At 38.3% G+C, this 22618-nt stretch overlaps 1 protein-coding gene across 1 annotated transcript in view; it reads left to right on the top strand.

Annotated features, from left to right (window-relative positions):
* bor (ATPase family AAA domain containing bor) overlaps window positions 1-22618 on the top strand; it is a 140877-nt gene that overhangs the window by 32826 nt on the left and 85433 nt on the right. Inside the window, exon 4 of the mRNA XM_067149928.2 lies at window positions 19301-19458. Coding sequence (XP_067006029.1) covers window positions 19301-19458 — 158 coding nt within the window. The remainder of the gene's footprint in view (window positions 1-19300; window positions 19459-22618) is intronic.

Here is a 22618-nt window from a genome sequence, read left to right as displayed (position 1 = left end):
CCTACTCTTGGCTTACTCATGGGTAAATAATTAAATGAAAACAGAAGTTCATTAATCACTTCAAAATTCGTAACTTGGAACATTATGTCCACAACAACATAACCATGACTATATTTGCGAAGAATAAAAACTACCATCAATATTAATTACCATATCTCATATCATTACTCACATTAAATAATCATCATTTCAAATAAATATCACATTTCACTTCACCGTATATACATACATACATTATCATTATAGACTGTTGTGCCTAGAAGTTACTAAACATTTTAAGCAAGCCTCACCGTATATGTCTTATATTCTAATTCGACGTATCTCTTACCTTTATCATGGTTCGTGAACTTATCTACTCTGTCATAGCTTTAATCCTTTCATAATTCCAAAAGATATTACCACATTTATATATATAGTAAGCACTTCATACATACAGTCTCCTTCCTACAATAATTCAGTCACATAAATTCTCACACATGCCTAACTTCTATTTCAACGTCGTATGAAACTCACCAATACATTAAAAACTAGCTTCCTCTCACATTATATTGACAGTGTTACGAACGAAGGCTTTCTTATCACTGGATGACTGTTCCCTATATATGGATTTGACGTTTAAGGCTTGAAGAATACCTAATATCCTTTAACCTAACTTCGGTAACCAACTACTAGTATTTAATTATCGCACTTGCATTAACTAGAATAGCACTTTAATAATAAGAAAAATGAATAATTTCTTACTTGTACATTGAACTCAAAGTGGACTTATCTTTGTTCAGCAACTCCTGTAGTCAACTCCTGTCCGGGCGTTTGGACATGCAGACATAGCTCCTTTCATCTCTGTTAGGTGTTTGGGAACGTTCGGGACCATCTCATCTGGTTACTGGTCATCCTGGGGTGACAACGTCATCCTACGGTGCGTTCATCTGGGTAGTCTCGCCTTCCGTCTTCTTAGAACATCATGGTAATTGCAATGGAGCAATAAGCAATTGGAACAGAATAATACATCATTTCAGTTAACGTTGTCACCTTATGGCTATGTTCTGTTACTATTTGCCTATGATGAATAAACGTCGTTCTTGGAAGAATTGATGTTAGAACTAATTAACAGTCTGGGATATGTGAAATTAATTATTCCACTCAAAATGTGAAAATTGCGTTTTATATATATTCTTTCTCAATGTTCTTGCCGAAGATATAATCCTTTAGCCGCTTTAAATTGGGAGTATCGGCTAATACGTCGTCTAAGGAATGTAGTGTGACGTATCACCGTGGAATCTTCTGTATTTTTACAGGTAATTTAATTTTGCGGAGCGAAGTAATGTATCCCGCTAATACTGTAGAGTATAGCCGTAAATAGAGTCTTCCTCCTGTCTTCAGAATGAAATTCCGATACACTGATATCCTCCTTCTGGTAACCGACTATGTCGTTCCTCTCATAAGCAAGTTAAGTGAATGAATGAAATTTTCTTTCTAATTTTTCTTAATAATAGCTCATAACAATCTTCTTACTTTGTTCTTTTTTGCGCTGCCTTCTATGTTTCGTTCTTTCTCCGAGCGCTTAACGAAAATATTACCATCTCGGCCTGTGGTAGTGTCTGACATTTAAATATCGTCGTTTTTGACAATTTAGACTCCATTTTTGTTCCGGTTGTATCTTTAGGTAACAGTGACATGGCACATTATGAATATTTTTGTAAATTACAGGTATAATTTTACTAGAGAGGGACGTTTTAATGTATTTCTAATGTATATTGAATTTTCATGACCGCATTGTAATCGAAACCGACTTTCAACCTATTAGGTCTTGTTACGTACATTTAATACGTGTTGAAGAGATGTTAAGTACAGAACAAAAATGGCCCACCAGACAGTGGCCAGTGGGATCCCACCTCGGGAGGTTGTATGTTCGGATCCCTGTTACTCAGGGAACGCAGGTTCCCTTTTGATTCTTTAGTAACTTCTTCGACCTAATTCAATAATTTTTCTTTCTGTTTGATTTTGTACTGCATTTCCGACTTCCTTTGTTGAATAAATCTTTGTTTTTTATTTTAAATTTCATTTCTACTAATTTGTTCAGAGAAGATGGTTACCTCGTCGTACTTCCTCTTAAAAAAAAATCACCACCACTTTAGTGTTGATGGGACTGATATTTCTGGACGGTTGTTCCGGGAAATCGTTTTTTCGAGGAATGGATAATGCAGTATTTTTACAACATGATTTAATTAGGATGCTCGCTGGACCATGTAATTTGAATGGATAATCTGGGAAAACGTAGTATCCGGGAATGGATAATCGAGGTTCCACTGTATACTTAAAAATAAAGAGTCTAGCTTTCAAAAGAATGCTTCCAGTCATTATGTATTACATTTGGAAATTCAAATAGTAACATACCCTAGTTATCAGCTGGTGGTTTGGCACACTTTCATCAGTACAGCTTTATTCAGGAGTGGCTTCTGCTACACATACACTAGCTGGGAATATCAGAGACAATCTCCAGAAACCATTTGGGAATAGCTTCACACAGTTTGGACTCTATAGTCTGGAACGAAACTATTTTCGAAGTGTTCAAAAAGATGGGACCTCGAATGCTCTTGGTCTCGATTGCAGTCTATAGCTGATGAGATGGCAGTGAAGATAACGACACGCCAGTATCAGGGAAGTTAGCGGTGCAAGACAATTAAAATGAAAGCAGTGATCAGGTTTACTGTTTGGTAGGCCTACTGCTCAACTGACAGACAAATGACTGGCCATTGAGTTATTTTGTATCAATATTGCATAATATGATACTATGATACCCTTATCCCTTTTTATCTACGAGATTGAGTATGAAGCGAGATGAATCGTTGTTCACAATTAAGTATTTATTTATTTTCCACCTAGTCGATACAATGATTGCTTAAGGCAATTTTTAATGGTCAAAAGTGGTACATGTTTCGTATATTATCAACATCTTCAGCCACATAACACTGTTTAGATGAAAAATGTATAAAATTGACAAAAGTAATGCTTTAGAGGAAGTGTCCTTAAAATTAACATAAGATTGACAAGATTAAAACAAATAACTCAAGAGAAAATATATAAATTATTTCTACAGTAGAAAGCAGTCGTCAAGGAAACACTTGTACAATATTCCATAGAGAAATTGTCCTAATAAATATTCTTTTCTTAATAATTCATGAAAAAAAGATCAATTTATAAATTAAAAATTATACAGTTTATAAGTAATTATTGAAATGAAGAAATCCTGATATCACAGTGCTGCTCTTATTATTTATTATTATTATTTACATATTTTACGCCCACATTGGAGCACTGAAATCAATACATTTGAGTTAATTTCTTCTTCTTCTTCTCCCAGAACTTTTTCATCCTCTCCGACCTGGAAGCCCTTTGTGTGTCCGATATAGTATATTGTTTCCGTTCAACTGCTTTTAGTTTGAGACTTATGCTTTTGTTCTTCAAAATCCTCTTCTCTTTTCTGTCTTTGATTTGTTGCCGAGTTATACCCAATTCTTCCAAATCGTCCTGAACTTCTTTGAACCAATTATTATTGATTTTATTCTTCAAAAAGTAATCGAATAGTTGTTTCAATATCCTGGTGTCTGCTAATCTTGATATGTGACAGAAAAAGGAAATTCTTCTTTTACGCATTGTAGATATTATTGATTCACATTCACGATAGACAATGTTGTTAGGCAACAATCTCCACTGTCCATCAACTTGGTGTTTTTTATTAATAATTGTTCTAAGAATTCTTCTCTCAGTTTTCTGTAATTTGTCTGTTGTAGATTTTACATTTAATTTGAATAAAGTTTCACTAGCATAGGTTGCCTCTGGTTTAACTATGGAATTATAGTGTTTCAGCTTAGCGTTTATCGAAAGAGATTTTTTTTTATAGGTTGGCCAGGTAAGTCTTTGTGCTTGTTTAAATTTAGTTGTTCTGTGTTCTATTGCTTCTTTTTCATTTGTGTTCCATGTTATTATTTCCCCAAGATATTTGAATTTCTGAACAATTTTAATCTCTTTATTACTGTTCAGCTGAATAACTGGTAAATCAACTTTAAAAGTTGGCATCATTTCTGTTTTTTCAAATGAAATTTGTAATCCCATTTTTTTAGCTATAATTTCTAGTTGTTCAATTTGAAATTTAGCCTCTTCTATTGTATTTGCAAGTAATGCTAAATCGTCCGCAAAAGCAAGGCAGTTGAGTTTATTATTTCTACCGATCTTGATAGTTGGTTGGCATTTCTTGTTCCATTCACGCATAACCTTCTCCAATGCACAATTAAATAACAATGGTGAAAGTCCGTCTCCTTGTCGAAGTCCAGTTCTTATAGTGAATGATTCTGATAATTCACCTCTAAATTTAACTTTTGCCTTCGTATTTTTAAAAGTCATATTAATGAGGTTAACAAGTTTTTGATGTAAGCCAAATTCTTTAAGGCTTTTTAATAATGAGTCACGATGAATACTGTCGTATGCTTTTTTAAAATCTACAAACGTGATGACCAGACCCTTACTTCGAACTCTTTGGTGCTTCATTATCCATTTTAAACTAATGATTTGATCTGGACAGCTTCTACCTGGTCGAAATCCTCCCTGATATTCTCCAAGTTCTTGGTCGAGTTGTTCTTGGATTCTTGTGTATATAATCTTGGATAAAATCTTGTATGTAATATCAAGTAAGGATATCCCCCGATAATTATTTGGATCGGAGCGATCACCTTTCTTGTGCAGCGGGTGGATTATCGCTGTATTCCATTCCTCAGGAAGCTTCTCCGTGTTCCAAATATCAATGATGTATTTATGTAGGTTTTGAATAGTCTGATCATTAGCATTCTTCCATATTTCTGCTACTATTTGATTCTCTCCTGCTGCTTTGTAGTTTTTAAGTGCATTAATTGCCGTTTTCACTTCATTGTAAACTGGTGGTATAATCTTTTGTAATGGAGTTTTATTTTTTGGGTTAGGATCAAATTCTAAATGTTCCACAGGATCCTCACAATTAAGTAACTCTTTAAAGTATTCTGCAAGAATGTTAGCATTATCCTGATTATTGTGTGCCATTTTACCATTTTTATTTCTTAACATAAGTGTGGGAGGGGTAAATTTAGATTGATATTGCTTGAATGTTTTGTAATAGTCTCTTGTTTTATGCTGATTGAATGTTTCTTCTATAGTGCTAAGCATTTCCTTTTGATAATTCCTTTTAATTGTCCTAATTTCTTTAGCTGTTTGTCTTCTGGCATTAATTAGTTCTTCTCGAGATTTTTCCGTTTTCCTCTGTTGATCATTTATCCATGCCTTGTGTCTTGCTTGAATTGCTTTGTCACATTCCTCGTTCCACCACGCATGTTTCTTTCTCCTTTTGATTGGGGCAATTTCTTCAGCTATGGTTTTAAGTTTGTTGATCATTGTCTCTAATTTGTCATTTAAAGGTGTTTTGGATCTCTCTAAATATATTTTATTATTTATTAAGTAACTGGGATCATAATTTCTCCTTGCTTTGAGATGATTATGTTTGTGTTTCCTTTTTGGTGTTAACTTGATTTTTATTTTTGAGATATAATGATCCGAGTCAATGTCTACCCCACGGAGGACTCTGACATTATAAATTTCTTTATGATAATCTTTATCCATGGCAACATGATCAATCTGAAACTCTCCCAATTTTACGTTAGGGCATTTCCATGTCATAAGTTTATGTGGTCGCCTCATGAATCTGGTGGTTTCCAAAACGAGTCTATGATCTGCACAAAGTTCAATTAATCTTTGGCCATTTTTGTTCGTTAATTTATGAGCTGGCCATTTTCCTACAACTGTGCGATACTTCTTTTCTCTGCCTATTTTAGCATTGAAATCTCCAAGTAAGATTTTTATATGCTCATCAGGGATCTTCGCTAATATGTAATCAAGTTCCTCCCAAAAGTTTTCAACTCCTTCTCTATCTTTATTGTTTTTGTCATTTGTTGGTGCATGGACATTTATTAAAGTATAAGTTTTATTCCCTACTTTAATTGTTAGAAGTGCCATCCTCGAAGATTTTGAAGAAAATTCTTCAATTGAGTCTATTATGCTACTATGAACAAGAAAACCTACACCAAATTGAGGGACATTCTTCATTACTCTTTCTCCTGGAGGTCCTTTGTAGAGACGATAACCTCCTGATTCAATTGGGTCCTGGTCTGTGTTCCTAAGTTCTTGTAAAGCCATTATTAAAATCCTATGTTGGTCCATCACATCAGTTAAATGTTTCAACTTGCCCACCTTACTTAGTGAATTAATGTTTAATGTTGCAAAGTATGAAAATTTTCCTGATTTGTTGAACTTAAGTCTCTTCTTACATTGTTGGGTTAGTCCACTGTCTGTCAGCTGTCTGTCGATTGTCTGTTGGGCTTCCAGGCGCTCCGATTCGCCTAGGTCTTCTACTTGACACCCCACCGATTCCGAGTGGTGTCTTTGTGCAGATCCTTGTTGTTGTTGTTTGTCCACACCGGTGGATTTATTCATTAGAAGACTCATCATCATTGATTGTCTGATCTTTCGATCGAAACATTTCTGACCAAGGTCAGGCTTTACAATTCCAGATGTGATCTGGAAAGGTGATTAATGAAGTATGAATTGGTGATGAATGAAGTGCTACAAGTTCATCCTAGTTGCTGCTCTTATTATTAATGTAGATGAAAATATAACTAATTCCTAGTTGTCAAATCTTATTAAGCCTGCTTTCCTTTGGAACAGTAACTCCTGTCATTCTTTCACAGTTTTGCGCCGGGTGTAATATTGATGATGCGTTCTTCCTTGCTCTTGCACCTGAGGAGGTGGAGGAGCGGGGGATATATGTGTGTCAAGAACTTCCTTGCTGTTACCTATAGCTTCAACTGAGGAGGAATAAGTTGTAGGGCTATCTGTAGGTGGAGAAATTCCAATTCTTTTTTCTTGAATCGTTGTAGCGAGTTTTTACGACCATATGCCCTTCCTGATGTCGACCTCATCAGAGGAATTAATGAGATGAAACTAATGACGTGACATGAGTAACTAAAATGGATTATATTTACGTTAATGTAGCCCTAAATGTCGTGTTCACCATTTATTACCTTTTTACATTTAGAAATACTGCCTTCCAATGATAATAGCCAGTATAACTCCAATACATTCATAGATTTGTTAAAGAACAATGTAGAATGTTTACATGTACAATTTATAGCTCTTCATAGCCTAGAAGTCATGTTATCACTGCTCAAAATTTGAGGTTATCACATATTTGACCCCCTTTACTTTTCTTTTCTGTAAAAGTGTGGGAAAAGGGGGTCTAATAGGTGAGTAAATAGGGTAATAATAGCGAAGTTTCGTGAATAAATGAGCTTGGGACAAGTTTGTAAGTGGATTAGGCCTGTAGGATATCTCTCTCTCTCGTTTCCGTTTGCATTGCACTACAGTACAGCGACTCTCCTTGTACGATTTCCTGCCATGGCCCAATCAGAAATGCCAACCCTTGCCGCGTAACTAAGTATTGTAAGACCCATTAATGCATGCAATCACTTTGATTCACAGTTTAAACCTTTCAAATAGCACGAAAAAGAAACTATTTCCAAAATGTGTCCATCAAGCTGCATTTACATTACTCAAATAATGTGCATGGATACATCAGTGGCAAACATGACCTCACGCACCGAGGAAAAAAAAAAGATTCAAAGGCGAGGACAAATTTTGCTGGCTCCCCTGTAAGTGGTGGGGTTTTTTTTTTTTTTTTATTTTTTTTTTATTTACTATACTGTTGGCATTTTTAGATGCCTTGTACTTGCACGGACAGTGCCCGATGCCCTTAAAATCCATGGCTTATCGAACTTTCGTGTGACGACGGGAGAAAGCCTTGCGCTTCCAAATGAATTGCAATACAGTACAGTAACACAAGTATGTTTGGGCTCAGCATTTAAAAAAAAGTAGTTTCATCGGCATTGAGAATATTGTTCGGGGCATACTAATCGATTATAATATTATGAGCCACACTTTTTCGCCAACTGTCGGCATTGCCAGTTTTAGCGGATTCTGCTTCTTCACACACTGCCTGCTATGCGATATTGTGGTGTTCCTTAAAATGCTGAATACAAAAGAATTAAGATTTCACTCCCCGTGGGGGGATTTCTTACCTGTTCCCCTATCGGGCGCATCCCAGGTGGCGGATAGTGGGGGCCCTCCGGACTAGTCTGGAGGGTCTGAGGGAAATAAAATACCCTCTTGGGGACCAAAAACAGGTATTGTCAGAAAATGTCTTGAGGCATTGTGATTACTAGCACAAGTCAAGGCTTGGAAGTGAAGGCCTCGCCCACACATGCTAGAGAGGCATCCATGGTTCCTCCACCTGGGTGATACGGTGGTTCAGGTGGAGTGGGGCTGGTGATTGAGGTGAAGGCTCACTGTGGGACGCTGGAACCAACACGTCACTTTGCCCTATGTAGCCTGGACAAGCCGCGGATTGGGAAAGGGGCGATCCCAACCTAAGGGGGAAGTCATGGCTGTGAACTCAGTCATGATAATGCCAAGTGGAGATCGTGTGAGTAGGCCTACTGAAGGGGGAACAAACCTGACTATGTTCGGACCAGGGGTGGACCGCTGGATGGACGACTGAGGGACGTGGTCTCTGTTACGGAGAGCCCGAGTTGCAGGAAGACAATGTCTGGGTGTATGCCTCACCACGGATGATGAGAGCGATGCTCAGGACCCTAGAAGGGTAAAAAACCCTATGATTGATTGAAATATGGATACTTACAAAGAACCAATTTCAAAAACTTCGACGTCAAGGGAAGCCATTGAAGCTCCGGTGGAGCAGATCCGGGAGCAAGCCCAAGATGAAAAAATGGAGACAGAAGTCCCAACTAGAGAAGCTGTCGCCGACTCAAAACAAGAAATTGCAACAGAAGCTCCAGTAGAGAAACAAGCAAACCAGGAACGTCCGTAGGGACAGAATTGAACATTTCTGTATCGAAAATCAACAGGTTTCATATCGACAGATCAACAGTGCATATTACAAGGAAAGAAAGAGAGCGAGGAAAGAAGCCAAAATAGTGGCTGGAATTTGGACGGAGAAGAAGCCAAGGAACAGGGATCAGCGAGAGGCTATCCCTCCCAACGCCCAAAAGGCCAAGGTTGGGGAATAGTATTCCATCAAGTTCGGCTACAAAACCGCCCGCCAAGAAACAAAAAGAAGACGCTCATGTTCTTTTCGGAAAGACTAACTTCAATCAAGGTAGCAATAGTACCTAAAACCTTTCCAGACGGGAAAACGAAGGAGTAAGACTTGAAGAAATTTCCATCTGCTCTGATAGTGCAAATGAAACTGCTAACACAGTTAACATTGAAATAATAAATAAAGAGGTTCAACCTATTCAATACAAAAGAATAAGAAATGCAGTGATTACATTCTTATTTAATAATAAGTAGAAGTGGTACCGTTTTCGACCCTACTCCAGGTCATCATCAGCCGATTAAAACATGAAAAACAATGCATAAGAAAAAGGAAATAAAAGATCAAGTTCACTCCGGATCAGTAGAAGAGGTGATATAAAAATGACGGGGGTAGACACTGTAAAATGAAACTGCTGTCGGATGAATGTCTTCCAGGCTTCCTGGAGTCTCCAAGGCTGGAAAGTGGAGCAATGTTACTGATCTGTGCAAATCCAGAAACTAGAAGCTGGCTCTAACAGCCAGTTGCAACCCTTGAAAAGGGGGGAATTTGGAGGTGGCAGAAGCCAAGAAGGTGCTGAATACTACAAAGGTCATCACCAAGTTTTCTCCTCCATTTGACAAGATGAAGGTTGATGATGTGCTTGTCAGGATACATCAGCATTACACCAAACTTCCAATGAAAGAGTGGAGAGTGCTGAATGCAACAACTACTGGTGACACAGGAAGGACAATTGTTTTGGCCCTTAATGAAAGAGATTTTGAAGGGCTCAAGAAGAGAGGCCTTAAGGTCAACCTTGGACTTAGACAGATCAAATTTCAAGTAATTAAGGGAAAAACAAAACCTAGCGTTGGCAAGGATGGTACTGAAAGTTCTGCAGGCCAACCTACAACATAAAAAATCAGGTGTTGCCAATTTCGTCAGGAAGTTCAAGTTCGAGGCTATCGTTGTGGCTCTTATACAAGAGCCATGGGTAGTTAAGGGCAGAGTAGCAGGACTGGTGGAATCTGGAGGTAAGCTAATGTATGATACATCAAATATGCCTGGAACATGTTTGCTTGTGAGCAGAAAACTAAAATGCCTTCTGTTGCAGGAACATTGTTCGAAGGCCTAGATAAAACTTGGAAATTGGGAAGATCTCAGAGAAATAACCATAGGCTCTGGATACCTCCCATATGACTCAACTAATCTACCCCTATCAGAAGAAGTTGAGGACCTAATTTGCAACGCAAAGAGGAAAGGCGAACACCTAGTCCTTGGAGCAGATGCAAATTCACACCACACGGCATGGGGCAGCACGAACTGCGATGCAAGAGGTGTTTCTTTACTAGTGTTTATTATTGGAACTGAGTTGACGATATTAAACCTAGGAAACAAGCCTACATTTATAAATAAAAACGTAGGGAGGTAATAGGCATTACACTAAGCACTACGCATATTGCAAACTTCATTAAAGACTGGAAGGTGCTGGAGGAATCATCATTGGCAGTCCACCAGCACATCCAATTTGCAATGTATAGATGCAGGAAAGTTCCAGGGAAGGCTGTACAAAAATTTCCAACTAACGTTAGAGGACAGAAAGAATTGGGTGAGGCAGTGGAACTATTAGAAGAGGCCATTATGGACTCATTCCATGAAAACTGTCCTCTCAAAGAAAAGAAAAAAAACCAAAAAAGTAAGGTGGTGGTGGAACAACACACTAGCCAAAATGAAAAAAGAAGTCAGGATGCTGTATAGAATATCATATAGAAATGGTATGTGGGACATATATCATAGGAAACTCACTGAATGTAACCTAAAGATACGGAAAGCAAAAAAGAAAATCTTGGAGACTGTTCTGTGAGAAAGTGGAATCATACAACAAGGCTCCAGAAGGTTCTTAAAGAAACCCATATAAATCAGGTGGGGACACTGGAGAAACCAGATGGGTCGTGTACACAGGCGGGGAAGGAGATGCTAATGGGGTGTCACTTTCCTGAGGATGAGGAGATGACAGAGAAAGAAATGGTTGGAACAGAGACCAGAGCTCGAGGAGCAGACTGGAACTGCGTCAACAGAATAATAAAACACAACCATGTAAAATGGGCAATCGACACGTTTCATCGTATAAAGGTTCCGGGGCCAGATGAGATACTTCCGGTACTCCTACAGGAAGGACGGGAGATACTCGTCAATGCCCTGACGGACCTTTTCAGAGCTAGTCTAGCTTTAGGGTACGTGCCGGAATCGTGGTCTGAAGCCAAAGCAGTATTCATTCCTAAGCCTGGAAGGGCAAATTATGTCCAAGCCAAAGCATACACACCATTATGTTTAACCTCCTTCATGCTGAAAGCAATGGAGAAAATTCTGGATAAATAGATCAGAAGAACGGTGCAACTGAACTCAACGTTACATGAAAATTAGTTTGTCTGTAGACCTTGCAGATCCACTGAAGTAGCACTCCACCAGTTGGTTTGTAAACTAGAAAAAAGCCGAGAATATAAAGAAATTGCACTGGCGGCATTTTTAGGTATAGAAAGAGCCTTCAGCAATACAGCCTATGGGCCGATTTCAGAAACAGTATTTAGACGATGTCTACAGTTAAACAATGCCTAAGTATGGCTGCCACATTGCAGAGACTGTCTAAAACTGATATTCAACCAGTCATGTTTAAACACTGCCGAGAGTACTGTTTAACCTCAAATGAGAGGAGTGAATCACAATCAGAGGTTATGTACCATGAAACATGTAATTTGTATTATCATGTTGAGACGATTCCGGGAAGAAAGGTTAGTCCGACGGCCTCTCTGTGGGTCACCCGCTGCTAAATCACAGCAATTCGTTTGACACATACGGGGAGATAGATCTTAAAATAATGTTTGCGCTGATGTATCCGTGCTTCACGACGGGATTCTCAGAAAGACTGACTTTGTTGTTTACCTAACTGAAGTCAACACAGGTCATTAAAAATTGTCAGTAGGAATGAAGCGATTAAAAGCAATGTTGTTATATAAAATAAATGAAAAACTGCACATTTTCTAACTTTCAACGAACAGTATTACGGTGCTGATATAACAGTCCAGAGCTGTAATGCCCACCCTGCGGACAGCTGTGAACACTCCTCTGGCATTATGCCGTTAAATATGCACTCTGCTTATTCCAATCAGTGACTCAGAGTAGGGATTGAATAGCTCGAATGCTATGATGAACCAGTGTGTTACGTACCAGTAGTATCAGAAAATTTATGAACCAGAGGAAAGGAATGCTAAAGAAGAAAGTTATCTAACTCCCCAGCCACTTCCCGCCAATATTCAGGCAGGCTGTTACACTCGGTACGACCGGGCGAGTTGGCTGTGTGGTTAGGAGCCCGCAGCTGTGAGCTTGCATCAGGGAGATAGTGCATTCGAACAATCTGTCGGCAGCCCTGAAATGGTATTCTGTGATTTCCCATTTTCACACCAGGCAAATGCTGGGGCTGTACCTTAAGGCCAAGGCCGCTTCCTTCACTCTCTTAGCCCTTTCGTATATCATCGTCACCATAAGATCTATCTGTGTTGGTGTGACGTAATGCAAATTTAAAAAAAAGTACTCTGTACTCAGCAGTAAGCCTATCTATCGTAGACGAGTGGCAACAGAAGACACCAAGCACACCACAACAAACAATGGGCAATGTAATGTTATTGTTGATCAATTTTATGAGCTTTCTATATTGTAGCCCTTCACATTTAGTTTACTTTCCACTCTGCGATATTGGGGCATCTTATAAAATTATTTTTAGCGTAGACTGTAGGTCCTTATTCTCATACTTCAGATACCGATTTTCATTAAAATCTGTTTACCTATTTTCTCGTGACTTGGCGTTGATATGGACTTAATAACAAAGATCCAAATTCATGAATAACTCTGTGATCATAACTGGTACAGTAACAATGTACGAGACATAAATCATCGCAAATTTAATGCTATATAACTTTAGTTATGTAGTATTTATCGATACGACCACTAATAATATAAATATTTGAGAATTAAATTTTAGGCTTTCTCCTAAACAATCACTTTTCTCAGCGTGAGTACAAATATATGTATAGTCTAGATTGTGGCGATTTATTTCCAGACTTTGCCTACCGATTTTCATTAAGATACGACCATTAATAACATAAATATTTGATAATTAAATTTTAGGCCTAAATGACTTCACCGGGGGAAAACCACTCGTCTGCAACTCTGTGATTGCTCCCGGCAGCTTGTTGAAGTTTGAAGATGCTCCAGTTTATGCAGGGGGGTATTGGCTCCCACCATTGCAGTGCACAGGTCTATAGAAAATTGTTGTTGGTCGCTGTTCACAGTGGACTGGTAGAAAAGCTGCGATGACAGCACTTACTGTACTCATGTCAAATGTATCGCAGTATTTCTATGTTGATCTATATGGTATATTTTCCACACTTGATCTGAAAAAGAATAAAATTGACTTAAATTTCGATGTTCTTATATTTCTACAGCTGGGCTAATTGGCAATAATGCTTAGTATAAATAATAATGGCGTATGGCCTCTGGAGAGGCGTGGTACGGGTCTTTCTCTCATAGACGGCCTATTAAGCGACCTGCATGTCTGTGAAAATCGGGGGCCTATCTAGGATGATTTCTAATGCTGAAAACGCCACATACACACACCCTCAGAGCCATTGGAATTAACCAATTAAGGTTAAAATCCCCGACCCGGCTGGGAATCGAACCTGTGAACCGAAGGCTAGTTCGCTGACCATTCAGCCAACGAGTCGGACAGAATAAACATGCATTTGATTCATAAAAAAAAGGGAAAGACTATTAGAGGTGATGTTTCTAGAAGTACAAAAATTCAAAGTAGGAACAAGAGAATTTGTAATTTACATTTAAATATGTCGTCAAAAATGTTCTGTTCTAATCTGGCAGTGTCCTGTCGAGTTCACCGGGTGAAAAAATAATAAAAATGACATGAAAGGATACCTGAGTAGCGTGGAGGAAAGATCCTTCTTATATGCTTGCCAGAAACTCACCAAGCAGTATTCTTACAGAGAATTAAAACAGAGGCACTATAAATCTCAGATTTGTGAACATTTTATATGTTGCTATTCGCTGCCTTTGGTCAGCCGGGTCAGGTGTCGTGAAGACTATTTTCTATTGCCTGCAATAGATCCTGCATCATGTGTGCCCAAAAGGCTGCCACCCTCGTTGAAAAGTAGAAAACCGCGCAAATTGAAATTACATAAAATCAGCTTCATGGTCCGTATCGCACTTCAATAGATTCACAATGAAGTATTTATTTATTTTCCACCTAGTCGATACAATGATTGCCTAAGGCAATTTTTATTGGTCAAAAGTGGTACATGTTTCGTATATTATCAACATCTTCAGCCACATAACACTGTTTAGATGAAAAATATAAAATTGACAAAGTAATGCTTTAGAGGAAGTGTCCTTGAAATTAACATAAGATTGACAAGATTAAAACAAACAAATATTTTCTCTTGAGTTATTTGTTTGTTTTAATCTTGTCAATCTTATGTTAATTTCAAGGACACTTCCTCTAAAGCATTACTTTGTCAATTTTATATTTTTCATCTAAACAGTGTTATGTGGCTGAAGATGTTGATAATATACGAAACATGTACCACTTTTGACCAATAAAAATTGCCTTAGGCAATCATTGTATCGACTAGGTGGAAAATAAATAAATACTTCATTGTGAACAAATTGAAATTGTCGTGGCATGCGCCCATAAACTTACTTTGTCACAATTTAGCGAGACTCTAGATGGGATGCTGGAGCTTACGCACTCCAGACTTTCTCTGCTTGTCCCTCCCCCAGCACAATGGTTACTAACCGGACCTCCCCAATCGAGACCAACAGTCTTTTCACTGGCCTGGTCTTGTTAAGATAGTCTTTGTAGCCATGTTAAACACGCTATGACATCGTCCAAGCCGTGCCATCTTGTAGAGATCAGTAGAGCCTACACATAGCGCTGGTGAAAGTTACGATTTTTAATAATTACATTTCAGTTGTAGTCCGCTTCTGTGCTGTAGTAGTTATCGTGATTAGCCGCCACCCATGGAGGCCCGGGTTCGATTCCTGGCTCTGCCACAAAATTTGAAAAGTGGCACGAGGGCTGGAACGGGGTCTGTTCAGCCTTGGAAGGTCAGCTGAGTAGAGGTGGATTTGATTCCCACCTCAGCCATCCTCAAAGTGGTTTCCCACTTCCCCTCCAGGAAAATGCCGGGATGTTACCTAACTTAAAGATGCGGCCACTTCCTTCCCTCTTCTTTGCCTGTGCCTTCCAATCTTCCCATGCCTTCACAATGCCCCTGTTCAGCATAGAAGGTGAGGCTGTCTGGGCAAGGTATTAGTCCTTCCCAGTTTCATCCCCCGACGCAAAGTCACGCGCTCCGGGGCACTGCCCTTGAAACCATAGAGGTGGGATCCTTCGCTGAGTCCGAGGGGAAAACCTACCCTGGAGGTTAAACAGATTAAAGAAAGAAAGAAAATATTTCAGTTGTAAATCTCTATTTTCACGGGAATGGAATCAAAAGTTCAAAAAACCTATTTTAAATTTTCATACACTCTGTGACAAGAGACCACCGGCGTTCTAACTCCTCGTTTAGTAATTGAATGATTATTTACATTTTGACAGTATAAATTATTGAAAGTTCACGATTAATACGTCATTGCAACAAAACAACTTTCCACAATACGTAAATTAGTAGGCCTATAAATGCAACAATTAAATACGATCGTAGTTCAGTCACAATAACATAAGAGTAACAAACGAACTTACCTCCTTACAGCAAGCTTGGCAGAAGACTACCTTTCCATCCGTAGTGAAATTGGGATCCCGTGTGATCCACCGCTTCAACCAGTAAGACTTCCTCGATTTTTCTTTGCAATGACAATTTTTTCACGTCACGCCGACACAGATAGGTATTATGGGGACGATGGGATGGGAAAGGCCTAAGGGTGGGAAGGAATCGTTCGTGGCCTTAATTAAGGTACAGCCCCAGCATTTGCCTGGCATAAAAATGAGAAAGCCCGGAAAACCATCTTCAGAACTGCCGACAGTGGGGGTTCGAACCCACTATCTCCCGGATGCAAGCTCACAGCTGCGTGCCCCTAAGCACACAGCCAACTCGTCCGGTGATTTTACTTTGGGCATTTCCACGGACACACTTCTTCACAATAAATCACAACAGGCTCTGAAGATAAAGCGTGCGCGTACAGCAGTTTACATCGATGAGGAAGTATAAGGGTTCAACATTGATTGGTTCTCGCATATATCTTAGAAGGTTGGAGGGGTTGAAGGCTTCGAGGTCAAATTGTTCCTTGTTTCTCCTGACGGAAATTTCCCAAGAACTATTTCTGGTAACTTCCAAGAATTCCCATTTTTGTTCGTGGGTTAAACAGTTCTTGAGAAATGAGAAGATAATACTGTCCAGTACATTAGTTACAATACTGCATAATGCACTGGAAGAAGATCGGCTTCTTTAAAATACACTCAAAAGACATCAAATAGGCAATTATACTCGAAATAGGCATTTATAGGCATAATAAAATCAATGAAATCTAGCTTAAAGGACCCTGAAACGGATTTATATCTCAAAAGCCTACATTTTTGAACACAGGAATAAAGTAGGCAAATTCCCGTCTCTAGTTATGACAGTATTTAGGTGTTGTAGAAAGGATGTAAAAGACAGGGCTTCTAAATCTCTGGTTAGGCTCCAATTAAGAGTATTGTTCCATTGTTCCTCACCAGGATTCCTTGATACGAGAACCGGAAAAGATCTGAAGGATAGCAGCACATTTTGTTCTGGGAGATTTCTGTTAAGAAAACTTTGAGTTGGGAAGATTTGGGAGTAAGGACATGAGTTCTTCGACTAAGGGCCGGTTCTACCATCTGCTGGTAAAGTGGCTGGCAGCTGCCCGGGAGGTAAACTACCTGGAGGTGTAAATCGGCTGGTACTTTGGCTTGCGTCCAACCACCTCCGTGCAAGCGCTAGGTAGCTACCCGGAGCTAGACACCGATATACGAAGTTGGCTAGACTGATTTTCAGTGACTTCTCGCTTTCGAGTGTGGTGCTATCTATTGTCAGATGCATGAAACTCATTTCGATTGTCTTATTTCCCTGTGCTTGCGATTGCTGATTATCACCAAAAAGCCTAATAAGGGGAGTCTTAAGAGTTATGGATAACGATTTATGTCCAGCTTGCGTGATTTTAATCTATGATCTTCAATATCAATACCTAATTGGGATTAAAATCCTCGAGATTACATTTTCTTACGCCCGTTATAACCTGTCATGTAAGGCAGCGTTTTTGAAAAGTATTCTCGTAGTAGATTGATCAAGTCGCTCGCTCCGTAATAGAAGGTACGCAGGTTTTCATCGTATTTCTAATTTACATTTTAAAATGTATTTTCGTTCTCTGCCGTTTTCTTAACTCTCTCTTACGCGCTTCCATATAGGCCCTACGTAGACCTATATACCGTACACACACACACATCTTCTTTACGGACTGATTGCCTTTGAGCATTCTATCTGCAGGCTTCTGTGAATTGATTAAGTATCTCCACGATTGTCTATTTGCAACTAGTTCTGTGACCTCGTTTAATTCCACATGCTTCCATTTATTGATAAAGCATTTCATTCTAATGTTTAACTTTATGAAGATAAAGTTGGAAGGTACTGTAAATATAAAGAACTAATCGGGATAAATATCCATTCATAGGAAGAGGAATTCGAGAATGGAATAGTTTCCAATTTCTTCGAAATAATTTACAAGAAGACTATGTAAACAACTAATAGGGAATCTGCTACCAGGGCGACAGTCCTATGTGCTATTAATCATAACACCACTTTCTATAAGTACCGTAGCATACATATAAAGCAATTTCCTAGTAGACATAATATTGTGATTAAATATTTCAATGAAATATATTAACAAAAGAACGTATGAAAAGAGGCATACAGATTAACACAATGCTAATAATGGAAATAAAAAAGATTCGTCATAATAAAGACTCGAACCTACATACCTTGCATTACAAAGTAAGCATGCTAGCCACAACGCTACGAGAACACTTGAACAGTTACAATACATACATTAACTTATACCTCGTGTCTGAAAACTGAAAAAGTAGAAAATTAAAGCCCATTTGAAATTATTTCCAAACAGATTTTGATTTTATATCCTTTTAAAGTTTCTTTACGAAAGCTTGACTTACAAAATGTGTTTCCTACTAAGCTACCGATGCGAGAGGCTGGTGTGACCGTTGCAACACAAGGGAAGCATTAATGTTCAAGATCCTGTAATACAATATCAGCCACTGTTACAGTATCATGCTTTTTCAGTATATTAAGCTAATTTAAGTTGTACGTCACCAGAAACACAGCTAATAATGTTCAACTCTCAAAACTTGCCCGGCAAGTAAAGTCTTATCGGGCCCTCGAAGTGGCCGAGAAATTACGCACCGGGTAACGGCGATTTATGCTGCCGATAGCGCTACCTGGGAGTGGTCGAACGGAAACATCCTTTTACGCGGAGGGCAAATTACGCGCTACTTTACCAGTAGGTGGTAGAACCGGCCCTAAGGGGGATGTTCAGAGCTGTCAGTGGAGAATTGACATGGAATGACATTAGTAGATGAATAAGCTTGGGTGGAGCTTTTCAGGGTAGGACTGGTCATATTACAAAGATAAATTGGAATTCAAGAGGACAAATTGGGGCAAAAATTAATTTGTAGGAAGAGAAATCAGGGAATGGAATAATTCATCAGAGGAAATATTTGATAAAATTCAAAGTTGTTTGAAATCACATAGGAAAAGATTAGGTAAAAAATTCATAAGCAATCTGCCACGTGGGCGACAGTCCTAAATGTAGATCGATAATTGTTTCTAGACATTATTGTATGAACAGAAAAATGTTCCTAGACATTATTGTATGAACAGAAAATCATTTCTCATGTCATATCACTGCTAGTGTTCATATTTTGTAATACTTTTAATTTATATTTATTAAAGAGTTGCATTTTGAACAATTTCTTATTATTCTGAATAATACTCATTTTGATTGTATTTAGAGTTCTAATTCAGGGCAAATGTATGTTTGAAGAACAGCGGGGTCTGTGGTTGGTGCAGGGGCTCATGCTTTGCTGAGCGACTGGGATAAGGTGCTTGCTGCTGCTGGAGGGCTCTCTCTGTTAGCACTTGGTGTGTACTCTGCTAAGGGAACTACTGGTGTTGCTGCACGTTATATTGAGTCCCGCTTAGGTGGGTACAGTTTGGTTAATTTATTATTATAGTACAAATAGAAGGTACATGTATATATACAGAGTAAATTATTGAGAAAATTCACTTTAAATACCTCTACATCCATTAAGATATCAACATTCTCTTTCCATATTCTTAAATGGTCTTCAAGGGATTGTAAAACATTATGTTACATTTTTCCATGGGATTATTAATAAGATATATCAGTTCTAAATTTGTTTTAGAAAATTGAATTATACAATTTTTTTCCATCAGCTGAGGAGTGGTAAAATAAATTTAGCTGTGTTTTATGAGTAACTTGGACACTCCTACGAAAATAATGTACAGGAACAGGATATAAGTAATTGCATGATTGTTTTAGATTAATATGTCACTTTTAGTTAATTTCCATATTTGGTTTTGTTTCCTTTATACAGCATATGTATAAATCATTAAAAGCCCCTTTTTTCACTTCTGCTAGTGTAAATAGACGCCATTTGTTATCCGATCTAGATCACAATTTTACACACATGGGTGGGAAGTTTTGCAGGCTTGTTTTCTGAAATTTACCCTCATTTTTGCAATATTAGTATTTTTTTAACTACATTGTACACGTACCTATTTCTTTCCTCCAAACATCTTGGTTTGATGTAGACGTAACGAACAAAAAAAATTGTTGGATGTTTTAAACTTAAAATTCAGATTTGTTTTGCTCAATATTTTAAACCTATTTAAATGAAAAAGAAGAGCAATTTAATGATCATTACCTTTGGTGCTTGTGTTATATTATATAACACCTTCAAATTGCTTGCTTGTCTGTAATCCCCGTTCATTAAACGTTGATGTGCTCATGTGACAGTAACCATAAGCAGGGATTACATTGAGGAATAATCTTACTTATTTTATTATTTGTTTACCATCAAACGAGGTGATTTTGGAGGGTTTTGAGGTTATTTTCATCTTAATTCACGAAGGGAATCTTAAATTATATTTATCATCCTAATTATGAGGAATGTATCCAATTAATACAATATCCTACAAACAAAAAAATATATGCCAACATATGTTTTCTGGAAAAACAAAAAGGAGTGTCTGAATTCAACACATGCATCTGGGTGATTTCGGACGCACATGCTTTTTGAACAGCTATCCGATGTTTCAGAGTGTATTAGGTGATTTTGGACACAAATAGCCCTTTATATTAATTCTGTGTTTGTTCTGCTTTAGTGTTGTGATATTTAAAGTGTTCTGAGGGTGTCCAAAATATGACTCGCTGGTTAAAATCATTGTAATGATAAATTTAATTAGTTACTGATTGATCTTTATTTTCTGACGAAGTAAATATAAAATTTTCCGGTCTAAATTGAAATATTAATAGTTATAAACTGCACAGAAGTCCTACTGAAAGATCTTAATTATTTTTCTTACAAACGATACAAATCGTAATGCAAAAAAAAGTCAATACAATGAACATGTAGCTGCCGTGGCCTATAAATCTAAAATACATTTTCTTTGAAAATAAACATTCCTCTCTTCTCAACTTGGGCTGCTAGTATTTTCGAAATTTGTTCTTTAGCTGTTGTATCCTCATCAGCGATGTTATGGAACATGCACTTTTCTACGGTTTTTGTATAGGTGCAAGTATTTGACATCCACATCCCTTGAACGAATATTTGAGGCTACGCCAAAATACTGCCTTGTATGCTCTTTGTTTCTCAACTTGTATTTATTATCTGCAACAAGAAAAGCCTCTTCTTGAAACACCAGAACGTCATTACCTTTATTGTGTGTTTCATCGCATTCATTTTCACTGCTGCTGCCAGCACTATCACTTGTTTTCTGCGCTGCTTTCATCTCGGAGGAAGTCACAGCCATAAATCGACTTTCCAGGAAGAACAGTTTGTTTGCGGCGGTGAGAAGTAGCAGGTTGTGTTGGGGGTAACGAACTTCCTTGAGCATTTCCTACTTCCTCATTTAGCACTGTTTGTCCTCCCAATTTCTACACTTTATTTTATAGGGTGGACCAAGGTATACAATACAAATCAAATTTTTTTTCCTATAAGACAACTTGCCACTTTTAATATCATGTACGGCTTTTTCTTATATAGTAGAGTCTCGATTATCCGACCTAAACGGGACCTGGAATATGTCGGATAATACAGAACAACTTTGAAAATGAACTCAAACAGGAAGGCTGTACTCTACTGTACTCTATTTATTGCATTCCAAATGTCTTACGAAAAGAAACGTATCAACAATGTCTGCTTGCCTGCTGATCCACGTTTTCTTGCTGCGAGATCCCGCCATAGACGAAAAATCAGCACCTCCGTTGCTCTTGCTTCCGGCTGTTGCTCAATGTAGGTTAATGCCATTTCCAGTGCACTTAATCCTTCACTGTGAGTCATCGTTTTCTCCCCTTGTTCTGCAATGCCTCGTTCTTCATCATCCTCATTTCCATTAGCATTCACAAAATCAATATCAGGGTCAGTTAGTTGAAACAGCTGATCTTGTGCACCCCACTTACATCTTCAGTCGTAGCATCCTCACAGCCAGGAATGCAATTCAGTAGGGGCACAATATTTTCCATGTCTTCATGTACCACCTCTCAATGTTCAACTTCACACAATATGTTCCAAGACTTTGCTAATGTCGTTGTTTCAACTTCTTCCTAAGACTGCGCTATCCAATATGCCACATCTTTCATGTTGATTCGTTTTATCGTTTTAACTTTTCTGTCATGTCGTTGCCATTGTCCATTTCCTCCAATATTTCCTCTTCAATGTTTCCAGCATACCTTGGTCCATTGGCTGGCATGATGGCGTCATGTTAGGAGGGAGGAACATGACTTTGATGTCACCACTTCTAAGTTGCTCTTCATTTGGGTGTGATGGAACATTGTCTAATACAAGAAGCACTTTTCTAGGGAGATTGTTAAAAGCTAGAAAATTTTCTACATCTGGAACAAACTGTGTAAAAAAACCAGTCTTTAAAGATGTCAGCAGACATCCAGGCAGCCTTCTGATTCGTGTAATGGACTGGAAGAGCATTAACAGAAATGTTTTTAAAAGCCCTAGGATTCTTTGCTTTACCGATCATAAGCAATTTTGCTTTTAAGTTCCCAGTAACATTACTACAGGCAAGAACAGCAAGTCTTTCCTTACTATGCTTGTAGCCAGGTGCA

Source organism: Anabrus simplex, chromosome 6, assembly GCF_040414725.1.
Source record: "Anabrus simplex isolate iqAnaSimp1 chromosome 6, ASM4041472v1, whole genome shotgun sequence".
NCBI classification, from domain to species: Eukaryota; Metazoa; Arthropoda; class Insecta; order Orthoptera; family Tettigoniidae; genus Anabrus; species Anabrus simplex.
This window is presented reverse-complemented; position numbering and strand designations above follow the sequence as displayed.